The 21,595-nt window shown below is 36.9% G+C and overlaps 1 protein-coding gene across 1 annotated transcript; it reads left to right on the forward strand.

Annotated features, from left to right (window-relative positions):
- The first annotated feature begins 218 nt into the window (after nt 1–218).
- Nucleotides 219–6,646, forward strand: LOC113691615 (serine/threonine-protein kinase PBS1-like). The gene is made up of 2 exons (XM_072069305.1): nt 219–509; nt 6,578–6,646. Exons 1-2 carry the CDS (start codon nt 219–221, stop codon nt 6,644–6,646), a joined length of 360 nt encoding a protein of 119 aa, XP_071925406.1.
- Nucleotides 6,647–21,595: the final 14,949 nt, after the last annotated feature.

Raw genomic sequence — 21,595 nt, forward strand, 5'->3', positions numbered from 1 at the left:
GTTTACGTTAGAATACTATTCTGGTAGTTATCGCTTAACATCAACTTTGGATAATGTGCTAATTTTAATGTCATTCAATACTTTTTCGTTGGGTTTATGTTAGATTACTGTTCTGGTAGCTATCACACAACATAATCTGTTGCATCCTTGTAAACCATTTTAATAATTCTTTTGCAGATCTTCCACCTAATAAAGAACCATTAGATTGGAATACAAGAATGAAGATAGCAGCAGATGTGGCCAAAGGTTTGGAGTATCTTCATGATAAGGCAAATCCTTCTGCCATTTATAGGGATTTCAAGTCATCTAACATATTTCTGGATGAAAGGTTTGTTCCAAAACTTTCAGACTTTGGGCTGGCAAAACTTGGTCCTACTGGAGACAAGTTGCATGTCTCCACAAGGGTCATGGGAACTTATGGTTATTGTGCTCCTGAGTGTGCTACGACTGGGCAATTGACAGTGAAATCTGATGTCTATAGTTTTGGGGTTGTCTTCCTGGAACTTATTGTGACGCCCCCACTTCTCCCTAAGGCGAACCAAAGAGTATCCGCGGGACGCCTGTCCAACTCTCGCCAGGACTCGAGACAAATCCAATTCAAACCTAGTCTAATACTAACAATGAAAATCGAAATAAAGGTGCGAAATCATTTCCATATGTAAATATCTAGTCTTACATCACAATTCCAAATTTACAATCACTTTTTCCAAAATATATAACATCCAAAAGTGTCTAGTCGATTACAATTAAAACACTAATACAAAAGTGCCTCAAGTCGGCATTTGCTTAACTCCTTCCAATCGGGTTCCTGTTAAGGAAAACAAACTAATGGGATGAGCCAATACTCAGTGAGGCCAAGAAACACACACGCAAACACGTAATCCAAGAAGCCACAATTTATATAATAAATAAAGCTATCAACTTCGAATAATTCACATTTCGAATAGGAAAATTGAATAGAAACAATTTAAGGATACTGTAGCTCTCAAGAGCTAAATTCCACGTAGTCGAATCAAAGTCTTGATCACATCTCATGTTGACACTCCGTCAACCACATAAGTATCAAATCCGTAGATACACCACTTTTTTTCGAATCCCGTCACCGTTACACCCCCTTATCAGACCCGCTCATCAAAATTTTGATAATACTCGAGTATATCATGGCAATACTGCGCAAGTAATGCCGAGCAAGATCTCTCCAATCGATCAGGCTCTATGAATATCTCATGGTTTGCTAAGCTTATCGACCAAGCCCATGCTAGCTCGATTCGCAAAGTTAGCCAACGAGTTTGGGCATCCCCCGAATACGAATACGAATATAAGTCGATGAGTAACGCTCAAATCGACGATTCCGACTAGGAATCACAAATACGAATCATGTATATACGAATCATATCCACATTACTACATACAAGTCGAATATGAATTCACATAGCAAAATTCGAATATAATTTCATTTGAAAGAGAATGAGTGCGGTAAAGTACACACTCGTCTCTAAATTTCCAAATTCAAATAACGGATAAGAAGCAGTAAACACTTAGCAACAAATTCATACACTTGACACTCACCGAGTGATTCAAGTAGCAAGTTCAAATGATGGTTTAGGCGTCTCTCGTGAGATCCTCTGGAAGGTCCTCTTAAGCGCCTTGAGCGCCTGAGCATTTAATAAAAAATTATCACTTATAAACTCCAATTAATAAGGAAGATTGCACTCTTGTACAATCTAAGAAAATTTCACGAGAATGAGCCTTAATTATTTGTAAATTGAGGCTCAAAAGTGGAGTTTTAAAACACAAGCAAAATTTGATTTACATCCTTAAAATCGAGTGTAAAACGATCAAGGGATATTAAAAGGGAAAAGAGAGTTTGAAAAACTCCATTTCCTTTAAGTTAGAAATTTTCATATTTGTTACACTTACTTTGAAAAATCGTATCTCATTCTTTACACGTCCGAAATTGAAAAATTTGGTACCGTTGGAAACTACCTCCAAAGTACTAAAAGTTCCTAGAATACACTTTTCCATGATTCCAAATGGAAGGTATCCAAAATTTGGCTCAAAGTTGATATTCTGGGGCATTGAAGACAAGTTTAGGTTGGTTTTTGGCCAACTTTGAAAATTTGGAAAAATTCACTTGATCCAAACTAACCTCTAAAATTTGGAACTCTATTAGAGTTGAAATCCAAGTTTAAAATAAAACAAACGGAATAAGATTCGGAGTTTTGAGCACCAAGATATGGTAGCACAAAGTTACTAAAATTTCCTTGTTAATCAAGGGTTTTCCAACTCAAATCATGAACTTTGGAAGTTTAGTTGAGCAACGAAACGGACTTGGAATGGCACCAAATTTAGCTTGAATATACTACCATATAAGGGTCACTCTCTTGCCAAATTTCATAGAAAAATATGTACGGGAAATCAGTTAACGAGACCGTTGAAATCACAAGAAGTTCTAAGGCTAAGCTGCCTTTGAACTTTCGTTTTGCCGTTTTCAAACATTCGGCCAAGAAACATCTCAAATATGATCCATTCTAGTAGATAATGTCTAAAATATACCCAAGGTACATTTTATAGGTGATTTACACCAAGAAGTTTCGGATAACAAGTCCTAAAGCATCGTTAGTTTCAAATCTGTCCAAATGCATGGTTTTCCTTCACAAAACCAGTTTCGAATTTTGATCATAAATCACTCAATTTAACTCGGAATTGAGCATGGTTTGTGGCGTTGGAAAATAGATTCATAAGGCTATATTTTCTCAGAAGAAACCATTTTCAAAATCTGTTCATAACCATCTCATACGTGAGCATCAAATCGCAGTTCATAATCTGCCTCCCAGTGACAAATGAAACAGGACAGCAATTTTCAAATGAATGGTTTGGCTCACTCGAGTGGAACCAGAATGTACATTTTATACCAAATGAAATCTGGGAATGTCTAGTTTCCAGTGCCATAAACGGCACTCGATTCCGACATCGGAGCGATGAGTTATAGCCGAAACAAGGTGACTGCCTGGGCAGTGACGGGAATCATTTTCCAGTTTTCTAAACTTTGGAAATCACTTCATTTAACCAACCAAATCATGTTATTTTTCCATGAAAATTTTTACACAATCAATATAACATGTAAAAAACATAAACAAGCCATTAGATCCTCAAAATTTCGCACCAAAGTGCTCGAACAAGACAGGGGCAAAACTGTCACTTTTGGTCAATGCACCATCCTTGAGTTTCTATCAATAACCCAACATTAATCCACTAGTTTAAGCACTAAATAAATATTATTACCATCAAAACACCAAAAATCAGTCCATATATCCAAGGTGGGAGTTCATAGAGCCCACACAACTAATTTTCCATCACAAACATGCTACCCATAAACATGCAAGGGTTTAAACGTGCATTACTACTTCCATGAAGCAAGATTTTAAGTGTTGATCGTAGCTTACCTTTTTAGATGTGCAAGATAGAAATTTCGGCTCTCCTTAACTCAAGCAAACCCGCGGATTGCAGCTCCTTTTCTTAGCTAGATGCAATCTCCAAGTGTTAAACTAAGTGTGGGTGAAATTTGAAGCGAATTGGAGAAGATTTGGTGAAGGAATTAGGATGGAATTGGAGTTGTTTTTCTCCTTTGCTGGTTCGGCTGTTGGGAGTGAGGAATAGAAAGTGTTTGCTGATGGTGAGGCTTCCGTGAGAAGCTTAGCAATTGTGGGTTTCAAGTGTACAAAAGTCAACTCTCCAATAGTGCGCGTACACGCGCGTTTTGTGCTCGATTTCTCTCGGGTTTATTTCACTAGTGCACTAAACTTCTAATGCCCTTGTATACATACTATTGTTATTCACTCTTAATAGTCCAAAAATAATGGCCTTAAGTCCCTCAATTAATCGCGCGCGTAAAAACGCGTACTTCCAATTTATACGCGATAGAGCGAAATCTCTAAGAAATTCTTATAACGATAGTATTACTAACTAATAATTGAGCACTTAAGCATAAAAATACCTATTTTGAGACTAATGTACAAATCTCCAATTTTTCAAGCTTTTTGTATCCTCAATTCAATTATTTACTCCAATCGCGTATTCACTATTCTCACTTTATGAGTTTTCAAAAATTAAATTTTGAAACAAGTCATTTTAAAAATATAATTAAGCTATAGACTTATGTAATTAGGTCTAAATAGACTAGAAAATAATATTCGGAGTAAATGGGCAATGAAATATTTAAATAAGCTCGAAATGAAATTTAAAATAATAAATTTTGCGAGTCCTCACATGAGTCGAGTATTAACTCCTCAAATCTCAAATTAACTTTTCTTAATCTACTATTGATCATTCTTACTTCTCCGAAATTAATATACTCTCGATTCAAATATATAGTCTCGAAAAACGTGTACACGTTGTTCCGAACTAAACGAGTTTTCGAAAAGTAAATTTTCTAACAAAACGCTTTAAAAACATAAGAGAGGTGTTTTTCCATATAAATGGAATTTATGTAGTCGAATTAAATAATTCGGAGAAAATGAGTGAATAACTATTTAAATAAACCAATAATATATGACGAAAATAAGAAAATTTTCGGATCCTCACACTTATCATTGGACAGGTACTTTTTTCTCCTTTCTTCCGGAGCATTGGTTTTATGTGTTCAATATGTTTTTATTTATAAAGTTTAAACTGCCAAGTTACCTTGAGGCATATTTTGTAATTATAATTTGTCTATAGTACTAGAAGCTAGTAATATATTATTTCGCTTTTTTGTTGGTTGAAAAAAAATATGAAAGTGATCTATTTGCAAAAATTAGAATAGATCCTAATGAGGCCCTTGTGAAACTATGATGGAAGTTGTTTCTTTTTGAAAAATTTTAACTCATAAGGAAAGTGTTAGGGTAATTGCTGTAAAAGATATGATTTGGAAGGGTATATATTTATTAATGAATCTTTATAAGATGAAACTTTTGAAGCAAGTCTAAGGGATAACCCTGAATCCTGTGAATTACTTTTTTATCTTCTTGTGATCTTGTGCATTTATTTTTAACTAAGAAACTAATGTGTATGAAGGTTGAATGCTTAAGTGGGCTTGAAGGTTTTTCTAAGAGTCTTTGTTGTGACTATTTGGGTTGATTTTCTAAATTTTAATGTTTGGATTTTTGGTTGGTGGCAGTTGAGACTTGGGAGTGTGTTTCATGAGGAAGAATTACTTGGAATACGTTTGTCTCTTTCTTTATTTCTTCTCTATTTGAACAATCTATTCCAATGCTTCCCTATTCAGCTAGCTTCCTGTTTTATTTTTAAAACTTGTGTTGCCTTTCTTTCTATTGTGGTTATGAAGCAATTGTAGAGTTGTAGATAGTCTTTTTGCCCTACAAGTGCTTATTTGATGGCTCCAAGCAGATTCAAGAATAACACTTAAGCCTCCACGGGTTATGCATAAAAAAATGCTAAATTTGAAAATTAATATGGTTATGCATGTAGTTTTCTATTCCATGCTTCTACTTTATCTAGAATACCAAGAACATTATTTAACCTTCTTTCTATTCATTTTTTGTTATATAGCTTTCTCAAGAATGACATGGTCTTCTTGAGAATCAAGGGAAATTTATCCTATGATTCCATGGCTTTCTGCACTTCCCAATCATATATTCTCATGTCATGGACACTACTTTTACCTATGTTTTCAAGCATTACATCCAATGTTGAAGCATTTGCTTTCTTGTTCAGCCAGCAGCCCAGTTTTTGTACTATCACCTCCTCCATAAATCAGTTTCTTCAGTACGATTGGATATCATTTGTTTCTTTCTATCAGTTTTATACAAGTCGCTCAAAACACAGCCTGGTAGGTGCTTTCCTTTATACAATTTGTTCACAACTGCATTCTTTAGTGATCTAACAAAAATTTGTTTTTTTTAAAATAGACCCTTCCACAATACGCTGACCTTCGACTACATGAAGGCACAACACCAACAGTAATTATTACAAGCGGCTATAAAACGTATTGCATTGGCATGAAACAAAGATCCTTCGACAAGAATTGGGCTACTTTCGCAGTTGAACATGCTCTTTGCCTTGGAGACATATTGCTTTTTATTTCATAATCTGCCACCTCTTTTGGTGTTATCATATTCAACAAAAAAGGCATTGAAAAACTATATCCATGGCATTTAATTTCACTATTCACCTACATTAAGTTACTAAGTACCGTAATAATCTTCGAGAGCAAATTGTAGTTAATAAGTACTAGAACTAAGCTCTATGCCACTTCCCATTATGTATCTTGTTCTATTCTTAAGAGCTTTCTTTATATGAAAAGTATTTCCATTGTATATCTTGTTTTGTTCGATTTCTATCTGTCTTTGTATGAAATGTAGTATATGTTCGTGCTTATATTGTGTGTGTAACCCATATAGCAAAAACCAAAAAAACAAAAAAATTAAACCATTAACCTAACCAACTATATCCACCTCCGGTATTTTCTTTCCACATCATTTGCTCGTCTGGGCATTTTCTTTTTCTATACCACCGCGCACCGTGCGATTTATACCTTCTAGTGCCTACCAACACATCTCTTGTCCTTCTTACGCAGAATGGTAAAGCAATTGTATCTCTAGTGCACTTTCCTGCTTTTCATCATCAACCGAGTGGTTTATCATGAGAGGCTTACCCTATCTAGGATAGGATCGCTTGGCAAAAGTAGTGGATGGAGCCTCACTAGGAGTGAAGTATTCGACCATCTATAGAATAAGTGATAAACCCATCAAGAAACCCGAGAACTCGTGGATATAGTCAAGGCAATCACCTAACTGATAATCATGATGAATTGTACTTGTGCCACACCTTAGAAAGAGCCCTCACCTGTCATGTAACCCAATGTGGGTACAGGGATAGGTATGGAAATGAAGTCATGCTCGAATGTAGGAATACATGAAGGTGCGAAGAAAGTTTTAGTAAGGGAACTGGGGTGTAGACGGGGGATCGTCTCTGACATGGACAAAAATTCAAGTATCCTAACCAACAGGCACATCAACATGACATGGAACCATGCCCCGGTTGCAAGGCCTGTCTCCTTGAATATATCCACGTACTTGCCTAAATAGATGCTCAACAAGCACATCGAATGGGGACATCCTGAGTGGTAGACGGCTCGACTCCCTGATGGTCAATAGGCCTAAGTGACATCCGCGTCCTCTTATTCAGGTACTGCAATATCCTAAACGCCTCCTCTTGTATCAACATTGTGATAGCCCCACCTTCCCCTAGGATGAACCAAAGGGTTCGGCGGACTGCCTGCCCAACTCGCACCAGGACTCACTAATACGATCGAATAAAATACTTCCAAAATACTTAAATAACAATTCCACAACTTATAACATAACTAAGTTCAACTTACAACCCGACTAATAAAAATACGATCCAACGTACTTAAGATACAATCAAAGTTCGCCTTACAAGCTTCCAAAATATCAAATTTAAAGTTTAACAACCCAAAACAAGATACAAAAGAAACAAGGTCACACCCTAACTAACAGCGGATTCACTTGGGTTCTCAATTCCTGTTAAGGAAAACAAATTGGAAAGAATAAGCTAACGCCCAGCGAGTTCCAAAAAGGCATACAGTCACATAGAACAGTTCAAATTACACTTCAAACTCACAATTCAAAACGAGTAAATAAAGCGATTAACAATATCAAGGGGGTAGGATACGGGTGGCTATCAGGAGCAAATGTTTACGAATCTTGATCTTATTTCACGTAGTTGGCACTCCGTCAACTTTCAAATTTTATCACTATGTAGAACTCTACTCATTTCATTCTCCTTCCAACGACTCCCCCTACCAGGCCCGAAATCCAAAACACTTAAAATGGGCATTGTTTGAGCATACCATAGTTTTCATTTCAACAGAGACGAGTCTAAATGCTAAGTCCAATGAATATAAAACACTTTCCTATGGCTCATCAAATCTCCTCGACCAAGTCCCATGATTGGCTCGAATCGACAGACTCACCTATAGGACTTAGGAATTTCCAAGAATTAACATGCACAATCAATCACTGATCGTCGATGGGATAACAACCCAGGTGACATCACAACACTTCAACAATCCAAAACACTATTCATCTTAGTCACAACATCAAATTCACATCTAAGTCACATTTGCAAATTCAAGATAGATAACATGCATGGAACTCACCAACAAATCAAAACTTAGAATCCAAATTAGGATCGATATCACAGTTTTCAATCACTCCTATAAACACGTAAAAAGAGACAATAAGTTTCGCCCCCAACAATTCGCAAAACTAAACCAAATTCACTTGAACTTGACACGTAAGCTCGAGTTATGAAAATAATATGTATCTAGAATAGTTTTCCTCAAAATTCGATGCGTGAAAACACAAAATCAAGGGCAAAACAGTCTCAAATTCACCACTGCTGCCCGGATAGTTTTTAGCCCAAAATTAGTGAAACAGAAATGACTTTTAACTGTTAAAATTCCTAACTTTCAACTCCAATTCAACATATAATCATAATTTAACATAATACCAAGTCACTTGAGTGACATTTAGTCAACAAGGACACAGAAATGTCGAAAATGAAGGTGAAAAATTGACTCTCTTCATTCGGCTAGTTCATCCAAAAATTCCTTAAGAATTTCGCCAATAGAACAACCATTTAACTAACAAAAACTCACTCAAATCTCTAAGGATTGCATCAATCATTAGTCCTTGGTTATCAAAAGACAATTTTCAAGCAAATCCAACCAACAAATCAAGAGTTATACTAGTATTTTAACCACTAGAACATCTAGTGGTATAACTTTAAGAAATTTACTAGATCTACCATAGATCTTACTTAAATCAAGTAAATCTAACATTTCATGACTAGAAATTAGAGATTAAGGGTGATTTTCGGTTCTTACCTTAAGATCTAACTAGATCTAGTGTGATTCAACCTTAAAACTTCCTTCCAAAATTCACCCCTTCAAGTTTTCTCAAGAAAGGTCAAATCTTCTAGATTACTTGGGTGATTTCTTTTACAAATCCACAAGAAGCAAGATAGATGGTGTCCCTTCTCTCTTGGCTGCTCTCTCTCTCTCTCTCTCAGGTTTCTCTCTCTCCCTCGATCCTTTCTCTCTCTCGGCCCTCAACAAGAAAAGAAGAAAAAGAAGAAGAAAAATTGTGGTGGTTGATGGATTTTCAAGTGATTTTCAAGAGCAAGATAGAGAGCTCTCAAGTCTCCCTCTCTTTCTCTCTCTCAAAATTTTGGTTAACTAAAGGGGGAAGAGAGAGAATGAATTCTCAAGTCTAGTTTCTTCGTTTAAAGTGTGGTAGGAGGACCACCTTACCTACTCGCTTATGTGTCGCATTCTCATGCGACATCTTATTCTTAACTAGATTTCCCTCAACCAACATTATCTATTATTTTTCTATTTCTTTAAAGTCTCTACATGCTCTAGATTTCTCCTTAAGACTAAATTTCACGTCACCTCTGCAAAGTTTCACACTTAATGCTAGCCAAACGATAATCGGGTAATTAAAAATAAAAATTCAACTAAGATATAAAATGACATTTTAATAGATGAAAATACAAAGAATTTAGCAAAACCACATAATATAAATATTTTCATCATTATTATTTACCTTTCAAAATTAGTAAAAAAAATTTTGAGCCCTCACATCTTTTCCCTCTTAAAAGAATTTTGTCCTCAAAATTCTCACCTTTCTAAACGAACAATTCAGGATACTTTTTCTGCATCTCCTCTTCCGCTTCCCAAGTCGCTTCCTCGACGTCACAATTTCTCCAAAGGACCTTAACCAAAGGAATTTTCTTTTTTCTCAAGCCCTTTACCTCTCGATCAAGAATCTTCATAGGATGTTTTTCATATGAAAGCGACTCATCTACTTCAATACCTTCCAACTGTATCACATGAGTTGGACCCGGATGATACTTCTTGAGCATAGAGACGTAGAAACGTTATGGATCTTAGACATACTAGCAGGCAAATCCAACTAATATGCCACTTTCCCAATTCGTCGGAGAATTTCAAAAGGTCTAATATACCTTGATTTTAATTTTTTCCCTTTCTTTGATATAACTCCTCCTTTCATGGATTTAACTCTCAAGAAGACCTTATCCCCCAATTCGAATTTCAAATCTTTTCTCCTATTATCCGCATAACTCTTTTGTCTACTCTGGCGGGTTTGGAGCCGTTCTCGGACTATCTTTACTTTCTCATATGCTTCCTCAATCTAGGATATAGCGGTCGGATCCAAAATCTTTCTCTCTCCTACTTCATCCCAATGGGTCGGCGATCGACATTTACTTCCATAAAGTGCTTCGTAAGGTGCCATTTGAATTGAAGTATGGTAACTGTTATTATACGCAAACTCGACTAATGTCATATGGTGACTCCAACTTCCTCCAAATTTCATTATACATGATCTCGACATATCCGCAAAAGTCTGGATTGTTCTATCTGACTATCCGTCCGTTTGGGGATGATATGCTGTATTCAAGTTTAACTTGGTCCCCAAAGTCTCTTGAATTTTTTGCCAAAATCAGGAAACAAATCTCGGATCCCTATGAGAAACGATACTTATGGGAATTCCATTTAACCTCACAATTTCATCCATATAAAACTTTGCTAGTTTCTCCAAAGGGTATTTCATATTCGCCGGCAGAAAATGTGCGGTCTTAGTAAGTCGATCGACACACCCCAAATCGCGTCATGCCCCTTTTGACTCCTTGGCAACCCTATCATGAAATTCATGGTAATATATTCCCACTTCCACTCGAGTATCTCCAGAGGTTGCAAAAGTTCTGAAGGTTTCTGATGTTCAACTTTAACTTGCTGGCAGACAAGACATGTTTGAACAAATCAGACCACTTCCTTTTTCCAGCCATCCCACCAATAAAATCCTTTTAAATCTTGGAACATTTTATTACTCCCAGGGTGTATCCTATACTTAGATCGGTGTGTTTCCTCCAATATTTTCCTCCTTATTCCTTCATCACGGGGCACCACGATTCGATCTCGAAATCTAAGTACTCCTTCAAGCCATTTTTTAAAACATTGGGTTCCCTCTTTCTGCGCTTTTTTCAATCATTTCTGCACCATATCATCCTTCTTTTACGCCTCTTTAATGTGTTCTAATAATGGAGACGTGAATGCCAAATTTCCAAATACAACATTTTGTCCCTCTAGGCAAGGATTCCACTCGCTCACCTTCTCCAACATACTCCACTCTCTAACCATTAATCCTATCACTTGCTTTTCGACTTAATGCATCCGATAATATATTAGCCTTCCCAGGATGATAATTAATGGTGCAGTCGTAATTCTCAAGAAATTCTACCCATCGCCTCTGTTCCAAATTCAAATCCTTTTGAGAAAACAGATATTTAAGACTCTTATGGTCCATAAAAATCTCAATGTCACCCTATATAAATAATGTCTCCATTTTTTCAATGTGAAAATGACTACAGCTAATTCCAAAACATGAGTTGAGTAATTCTATTTATAGGATTTTAATTTTCGAGAGGCATAAACAATAACTTTCCCATTTTGCATCAAAATGTAACCCAATCCTTCCTTGGAGGCATCTGAGTAAATCATAAATCCTTAATTCCCATTAGGTAATGTCAATATCGGAGCCATTGTCAAGCGCTTTTTCAACTCTGGAAAACTAACTTCACATTTAGGATTCCACATAAACTTGCCATGTTTCTTGGTCATATTAGTCAGTGGCCCAGTAATCCTTGAAAAGTCCTTAATAAATCGGCAGTAATATCCCGCTAAACCCAATAAATTTCTAACCTCTGTAGGGGTCTCTGGTTATTTCCATTAAGTAATGGCATCAACCTTAGTTAAGTCTACAAAAATTCCATCTTTAGAAATCTTATACCCTAAAAAGAACACTTTCTCTAATCAGAATTCACACTTAGTAAACTTAACATACAATTGGTGCTCTCTTAGGGTTTGTAGCACTATCATCAAGTGTCGAGCATGATCTTCTCGGATTTTAAAATACACCAAAATATCGTCTATAAATATTACCACAAACTAATCCAAATATGGTTTAAAAACTCGCTGCATTAAATCCATGAATGCGGCAGGAGCATCAGACAATCCGAAGGGCATCACTACAAATTCAAAGTGCCCATACCTCGAGTTAAAAGCAGTTCTTGGTACATCTTCATTCCTAATTCTTAACTGATGATACCCTTGCTTGAGGTCTAACTTAGAAAATACTACCAACCCTTGCAACTGATCAAGCAGTTCATTAATAAGCAGTTAAGGATACTTGTTCTTTATTGTCACATTATTCAGCTCTCGGTAGTGTATGCATAACTTCAAACTCCCATCCTTTTTCTTGACAAATAATACGGGCGGTCTCTAAGGCAAATCGCTTTCTCTAATGAATCCCCGTTCTAACAAATTTTGAAGTTGAATCTTTAACTCCTTAAATTCCGCAGAGGCCATCCGATATGGGATTTTAGAATCATCTTATAGCCTAAAATTCAAGGTCTACTCTGGGGGGGTTTGGAGCCGATCTCTGACTATCTTTACTTTCTAATACGCATCCTCAATCCAGGATATAGTGGTCGGATCCAAAATTTTTCTCTCTCCTAGTTCATCCCAATGGGTCGGTGATCGATATTTTATTTCATAAAGTGATTCGTAAGGTGCCATTTGAATTGAAGTATGAAAACTGTTATTATACGCAAACTCGACTAATGTCATATGGGAACTCCAACTTCCTTCGAATTTCATTATATAAGATCTCAACATATCCTTCAAAATCTGGATTGTTCTTTCTGACTGTCCGTCCGTTTGGGAATGATAGGCTGCATTCAAATTTAACTTGGTCCCCAAAATCTCTTGAAATTTTTGCCAAAATCAGGAAACAAATCTCGGATCCCTATCAGTAACGATACTTATAGGAATTCCATGTAACCTCACAATTTCATCCATATAAAGCTTTGCTACTTTCTCCAAAGGGTATTTCATATTCACCGGCAGAAAATGTGCAGTCTTAGTAAGCCGATCTACACCCCTCAAAACCGCGTCATGCCCCTTTTGACTTCTTGGCAATCCCATCATGAAATTCATGGTAATATATTCCCACTTGCACTCGGATATCTCTGGTGGTTGCAAAAGTATTGAAGGTTTCTGATGCTCAACTTTAACTTGCTGGTAGACAAGACATGTTTGAACAAAGCTAACCATTTCCTTTTTCCAGCCATCCCACCAATAAACCCTTTTAAATCTTGGTACATTTTATTACTCCCAGGGTGTATCGTATACTTAGATCGGTGTGTTTCCTCCAATATTTCCCTCCTTATTCCTTCATCACCGGGCACCATGATTCGATCTCGAAATCTCAGTAATCCTTCAAGCCCTATTTTAAAATCTTGGGTTCCCTCTTTCTATGTTTTTTTCAATCATTTCTGTACCATATCATTCTTCTTTTGTGCCTCTTTAACGCATTATAATGATGGAGACGTTAATGCCAAATTTCCAAATACAACTTTTTGTCCCTCTAGGCGAGAATTCCACTCGCTCACATTCTCCAACATACTCCACTCTCTAACCATTAATCCTATCACTTTAGCTTTTCGACTTAAAGCATCCGACACTACATTAGCCTTCCCAAGATGATAATTATTTGTGCGGTCGTAATTCTCAAGAAATTCTACCCATCGCCTCTGTCTCAAATTCAAATTCTTTTGATAAAATAGATATTTAAAACTCTTATGGTCCGTAAAAACCTCAAATATCATCCCATATAAATAATGTCTCCACTTTTTCAACGCGAAAATGACTAAAGTTAATTCCAAATCATGAGGTGGGTAATTCTGTTTATAGGATTTTAATTTTCGAGAGGCATAAACAATAACTTTCCCATTTTGCATCAAAACGCAACCCAATCCTTCCTTGGAGGCATCTGAGTAAACCATAAATCCTTCCTTCCCATTCGGTAATGTCAATATCGGAGCCATTGTCAAACGTTTCTTCAACTCTTGAAAACTACCTTCACACTTAGAATTCCACATAAACTTGCCATGTTTCTTGGTCATATTAGTCAGTGGCCCAGTAATCCTTGAAAAGTCTTTAATAAATCGGCGGTAATATCCCGCTAAATCCAATAAATTTCTATCCTCTGTACAGGTCTCTGGTTATTTTCATTGAGTAATGGCATCAACCTTAGTTGGGTCTACAAAAATTCCATCTTTAGAAATCTTATACCCTAAAAAGAAGAACTTCCTCTACCCAGAATTCACACTTAATAAACTTAGCATACAATTGGTGCTCTCTTAGACTTTGTAGCACTATCTTCAAGTGTCGAGCATGATCTTCTTGAAATCTTAAAATACACCAAAATATTGTCTATGAATACCACCACAAACTGATCCAAATATGGTTTAAAAACTCGCTGCATTAAATCCATGAATGCGGCAGGAGCATTAGTCAATCTGAAGGGCATCACCACAAATTCAAAGTGTCTATACCTCGAGTTAAAAGCAGTTCTCGGTACATCTTCCTTCCTAATTCTTAACTGATAATACCTTTGCCTGAGATCTAACTTAGAAAATACTACCGACCCTTGCAACTGATCAAACTGTTAATTAATAAGTAGTTAAGGATACTTGTTTTTTATTGTCACATTATTCAACTCTCGGTAGTTTATGCACAATGTCAAACTCCCATCCTTTTTCTCGACAAAAATTACGGGCGGTCTCTAAGGCGAATCATTGTCCCTAATGAATCCCCACTCTAACAAATCTTGTAGTTGATTCTTTAACTCCTTAAGTTTCGCAGGGGCCATCCGATATGAAATTTTAGAATCGTCTTATACTCTAAAATTCAAGGTCTACTCTGGCGGGTTTGGAGCCGTTCTCACACTATCTTTACTTTCTCATATGCTTCCTCAATCCAGGAAATAGTGGTCGGATCCAAAATCTTTCTCCCTCCTACTTCATCCCAATGGGTCGGCGATCGACATTTTCCTCCATAAAGTACTTTGTAGGGCGCCAATTGAATAGAAGTATGGTAACTGTTATTATACGCAAACTCGACTAATGTCATACAGTGACTCCAACTTCCTCCGAATTTCATTATACAAGATCTCAACATATCCTCCAAAGTCTGGATTGTTCTCTCTGACTATCCGTCAGTTTGAGGATGATATGCTGTATTCAAATTTAACTTGGTCCCCAAAATCGCTCGAAATTTTTGCCAAAATCAGAAAACAAATCTCGAATCTCTATCAAAAACGATACTTATAGAAATTCCATGTAACCTCACAATTCATCCATATAAAACTTTGTTAGTTTCTCCAAAGGGTATTTCATATTCACCGACAGAAAATGTGCAGTCTTAGTATGCCGATCTACACCCCTCAAAATCGCGTCATGCCCCTTTTGACTTCTTGGCAATCCCATCATGAAATTCATGGTAATATGTTCCCACTTCCACTCGGGTATCTCTAGTGGTTGCAAAAGTTCTGAAGGTTTCTGATGCTCAACTTTAACTTGCTGGCAGACAAGACATGTTTGAACAAATCTAACCACTTCCTTTTTCCAGCCATCCCACCAATAAACCCTTTTAAATTTTGGTACATTTTATTACTCCCAGGATGTATAGTATACTTAGATCGGTATGTTTCCTCCAATATTTCCCTCCTTATTCCTTCATCACCGGGCACCACGATTCGATCTCGAAATCTCAGTAGTTCTTCAAGCCCTATTTTAAAATCTTGGGTTCCCTCTTTCTGTGCTTTTTTCAATCATTTCTATACCATATCATTCTTCTTTTGTGCCTCTTTAATGCTTCTAATGATGGAGACGTTAATGCCAAATTTTTAAATACAACCTTTTGTCATTCTAGGCGAGGATTCCACTCGTTCACCTTCTCCAACATACTCCACTCTCTAACCATTAACCCTATCACTTCAGCTTTTCGACTTAAAGCATCCGACACTACATTAGCCTTCCCAAGATGATAATTATTTGTACGGTCGTAATTCTCAAGAAATTCTACCCATCGCCTCTGTCTCAAATTCAAATTCTTTTGATAAAATAGATATTTAAGACTCTTATGGTCCGTAAAAACCTCAAATATCACCCCATATAAATAATGTCTCCACTTTTTCAACGCGAAAATGACTACAGCTAATTCCAAATCATGAGGTGGGTTATTCTATTTATAGGATTTTAATTTTCGAGAGGCATAAACAATAACTTTTCCATTTTGCATCAAAACGCAACACAATCCTTCCTTGGAGGCATCTGAGTAAACCATAAATCCTTCCTTCGCATTCGGTAATGTCAATATCGGAGTCATTGTCAAACGTTTATTCAACTCTTGAAAACTAACTTCACACTTAGGATTCAACATAAACTTGCCATGTTTCTTGGTCATATTAGTCGGTGGCCCAGTAATCCTTGAAAAGTCCTTAATAAATCGGCGGTAATATCCCGCTAAACCCAATAAACTTCTAACCTCTGTAGGGGTCTCTGGTTGTTTCCTTTGAGTAATGGCATCAACCTTAGTTGGGTCTACAAAAATTCCCTCTTTAGAAATCTTATACCCTAAAAAGAACACTTTCTCGACCGAGAATTCACACTTAGTAAACTTAGCATACAATTGGTACTCTCTTAGGGTTTGTAGCACTATTTTCAAGTGTCGAGCATGATCTTTTCGAATCCTAAAATACACCAAAATATCGTTTATAAATACCACCACAAACTGATCCAAATATGGTTTAAAAACTCGTTGCAATAAATCCATGAATGCGGTAGGAGCATTTGTCAATCTGAAAGGCATCACTACAAACTCAAAGTGCTTATACCTCGAGTTAAAAGCAGTTCTCGGTACATCTTCCTTCCTAATTCTTAACTGATAATACCTTTGCCTGAGATCTAATTTAGAAAATACTACCGACCCTTGCAACTGATCAAACTGTTAATTAATAAGTGGCTAAGGATACTAGTTCTTTATTGTCACATTATTCGACTCTCGGTAGTCTATGCACGACGTCAAACTCCCATCCTTTTTCTCGACAAATAACACGGGCGGTCTCTAAGGTGAATCGCTGTCCCTAATGAATCCCCGCTCTAACAAATCTTGTAGTTGATTCTTTAACTCCTTAAATTTCGCAGGGGCCATCCGATATGGAATTTTAGAATTGTCTTATACTCTAAAATTCAAGGTCTACTCTGGCGGGTTTGGAGCCGTTCTCGCACTATCTTTATTTTCTCATATGCTTCCTCAATCCAGGATACAGTGGTCGGATCCAAAATCTTTCTCCCTCTTATTTCATCCCAATGGGTCGGTGATCGACATTTACTTCCATTAAGTACTTCATAGGGCGCCATTTGAATTGAAGTATGGTAACTGTTATTATATGCCAACTCGACTAATGTCGTACGGTGACTCCAACTTCCTCCGAATTTCATTATACAAGATCTTAACATTTTCTCCAAAGTCTGGATTGTTCTCTCTGAATGTCAGTCCGTTTGGGGATGATATGCTGTATTCAAGTTTAACTTGGTCCCCAAAGTGTCTTGAAATTTTTGCCAAAATCAGGAAACAAATCTCGGATCCCTATCAGAAACGATACTTATGGGAATTCCATTTTACCTCACAATTTCATCCATATAAAACTTTGCTAGTTTCTCCAAAGGGTATTTCATATTCACCGGCAGAAAATGTGCAGTTTTAGTAAGCAGATCTACACCTTCCAAACCGCGTCATGCCCCTTTTGACACCTTGGCAACCCAATCATGAAATTCATCGTAATAGGTTCCCACTTCCAATCGGGTATCTCTAGAGGTTGCAAAAGTTTTGAAGGTTTCTGATGCTCAACTTTAACTTGCTGGCAGACAAGACATGGTTGAACAAATCTAACCACTTCCTTTTTTCAGACATCCCACCAATAAAACCCTTTTAAATTTTGGTACATTTTTTTACTCCCAGGGTGTATCGTACACTTCGATCGGTGTGTTTTCTCAAATATTTTCCTCCTTATTCCTTCATCACCGAGCACCACGATTCGATCTCGAAATCTCAGTACGCCTTCAATTCCTATTTTAAAATCTTGGATTCCCTCTTTCTGTGTTTTTTTCAATCATTTCTGCACCATATCATTCTTCTTTTGTGCCTCTTTAATGCATTCTAATAATGGAGACGTTAATGTCAAATTTTCAAATACAACCTTTTGTCCTTCTAGGCGAGGATTCCATTCGCTCACCTTCTCCAACATACTCCACTCTCTAACCATTAACCCTATCACTTGAGCTTTTCGACTAAACGCATCCGATACTACATTAGCCTTCTCAGGATGATAATTAATGGTGCAGTCGTAATTCTCAAGAAATTCTATCCATCGCCTCATCTCAAATTCAAATCCTTTTGAGAAAATAGATATTTAAGACTCTTATGGTCCGTAAAAATCTCAAATATCGCCCATATAAATAATGTCTCCACTTTTTCAATGCTGTAATGACTACAGCTAATTACAAATCATGAGTTGGGTAATTCTGTTTATAGGATTTTAATTTTGGAGAGGCATAAATAATAACTTCTCCATTTTGCATCAAAACACAACCCAATCCTTCCTTGGAGGCATCTGAGTAAACCATAAATCCTTCCTTCCCATTAGGTAATGTCAATATCGGAGTCATTGTCAAACGCTTTTTCAACTCCTGAAAACTAACTTCACACTTAGAATTCCACATAAACTTGCCATGTTTCTTGGTCATATTGGTCAGTGGCCTAGCAATCCTTGAAAAGTTCTTAATAAATCGGCGGTAATATCCCGCTAAACCCAAGAAACTTCTGATCTCTGTAGAGGTCTCTAGTTGTTTCCATTGAATAATGGCATCAACCTTAGTTGGGTTACAAAATTCCCTCTTTAGAAATCTTATACACTAAAAAGAACACTTTCTCTAACCAGAATTCACACTTAGTAAACTTAACATATAATTGGTGCTCTCTTAGGGTTTGTAGCACTATCTTCAAGTGCCGAGCATGATCTTCTCGGCTTTTAAAATACACCAAAATATCGTCAATAAATACCACCACAAACTGATCCAAATATGGTATAAAAACTTGCTGCATTAAATCCATGAATGCAGAATGCAGCAGGAGCATTAGTCAATCCGAAGGGCATTACCACAAATTCAAAGTATCCATACCTCGAGTTAAAGGCAGTTCTCGGTGCATCTTCCTTCCTAATTTTTAACTGATAATACCCTTGCCTGAGATCTAATTTAGAAAATACTACCGACCCTTGCAACTGATCAAACAGTTCATTAAAAAGCGGTTAAGGATACTAGTTCTTTATTGTCCATTATTCAGCTCTCGATAGTCTATGCACGATCTCAAACTCCCATCTTTTTTCTTAACAACTAATACAGGCGGTCTCTAAGGCGAATCGCTTTCCCTAATGAATCCCCACTCTAACAAATCTTGTAGTTGAATCTTTAATTTTTTAAGTTTCGCAGAGGCCATCTGATATAGGATTTTAGAATCGTCTTATACCCTAAAATTCAAAGTCTTCTCTGGGAGGGTTTGGAGCCGTTCTCGGACAATCTTTACTTTCTCATATGCTTCCTCAATCCAGGATATAGTAGTCGGTTCCAAAATCTTTCTCTCTCTTACTTCATCCCAATGGATCGGCGATCAACATTTTCATCCATAAAGTGCTTCATAAGGTGCCATTTGAATTGAAATATGGTAACCGTTATTATACGCAAACTCGACTAATGTCATATGGTGACTCCAACTTTCTCCGAATTTCATTATATATGATCTCAACATATCCTCCAAAGCCTGGATTGTTCTCTCTGATTGTCCGTCTGTTTGGGAATGATATGCTGTATTCAAGTTTAATTTGGTCCCCAAAGTCTCTTGAAATTTTTGCCAAAATCAGGAAACAAATCTCGGATCCTATCAGAAACGATACTTATAGGAATTCCATGTAATCTCACAATTTCACCCATATAAAATTTTGCTAGTTTCTCCAAAGGGTATTTCATATTCACCGGCAGAAAATGTGCAGTCTTAGTAAGCCGATCTACACCCTCCAAACCGCGTCATGCCCCTTTTGACAGCTTGGCAACCCTATCATAAAATTCATGGTAATATGCTTCCACTTCCAATCGGGTATCTCTAGAGGTTGTGAAAGTCCTGAAGGTTTCTGATGCTCAACTTTAACTTGCTTGCAGACAAGACATGTTTGAACAAATCTAACCACTTACTTTTTCCAACCATACCACCAATAAAACACTTTTAAATCTTGGTACATATTTTTACTCCCAGGGTGTATTGTATATTTAGATCGATGTGTTTCCTCCAATATTTTCCCCCTTATTCCTTCATCACCGGGCACCACAATTCGATCTCGAAATCTCAGTACTCCTTCAAGCGCTATTTTAAAATCTTGGGTTCCCTCTTTCTGTGCTTTTTTCAATCATTTCTGCATCACATCATTCTTCTTTTGTGCCTCTTCAATGCGTTCTAATAATGGAGACGTTAATGTCAAATTTCCAAATACAACCTTTTGTCCCTCTAGGCGAGGATTCCACTCGCTCACCTTCTCCAACATACTCCACTCTCTAACCATTAACCCTATCACTTGAGTTTTTCGACTAAACGCATCCGATACTACATTAGCCTTCTCAGGATGATAATTAATGGTGCAGTCGTAATTCTCAAGAAATTCTATCCATCGCCTCTGTCTCAAATTCAAATCCTTTTGAGAAAATAGATATTTAAGACTCTTATGGTCCGTAAAAATCTCAAATATCACCCATATAAATAATGTCTCCACTTTTTCAATGCTGTAATGACTACAGCTAATTACAAATCATGAGTTTGGTAATTCTGTTTATAGGATTTTAATTTTGGAGAGGCATAAATAATAACTTCTCCATTTTGCATCAAAACACAACCCAATCCTTCCTTGGAGGCATCTGAGTAAACCATAAATCCTTCCTTCCCATTAGGTAAGGTCAATATCGGAGCCATTGTCAAATGCTTCTTCAACTCTTGAAAACTAACTTCACATTTAGGATTCCACATAAACTTGCCATGTTTCTTGGTCATATTAGTCAGTGGCCCAGTAATCCTTGAAAAATCCTTAATAAATCGGCGGTAATATCCCGCTAAACCCAAGAAATTTCTAACCTCTGTATGGGTCTCTGGTTGTTTCCATTGAGTAATGGCGTCAATTTTAGTTGGGTCTACAAAAATTCACTCTTTAGAAATCTTATGCCCTAAAAAGAACATTTTCCCTAACCAGAATTCACACTTAATAAATTTATCATATAATTGGTGTTATATTAGGGTTTGTAGCACTATCTTCAAGTGTCGAGCATGATCTTCTCGGGTCTTAAAATACACCAAAATATCGTCATAAATATACCACAAACTGATCCAAATATGGTTTAAAAACTCGCTTTATTAAATCCATGAATGCGGCAGGAGCATTAGTCAATCCGAAGGGCATTACCACAAATTCAAAGTACCCATACCTCGAGTTAAAGGCAGTTCTCGGTGCATCTTCCTTCCTAATTCTTAACTGATAATACCCTT

This window comes from Coffea arabica, chromosome 1e, assembly GCF_036785885.1.
Source record: "Coffea arabica cultivar ET-39 chromosome 1e, Coffea Arabica ET-39 HiFi, whole genome shotgun sequence".
NCBI lineage: Eukaryota > Viridiplantae > Streptophyta > Magnoliopsida > Gentianales > Rubiaceae > Coffea > Coffea arabica.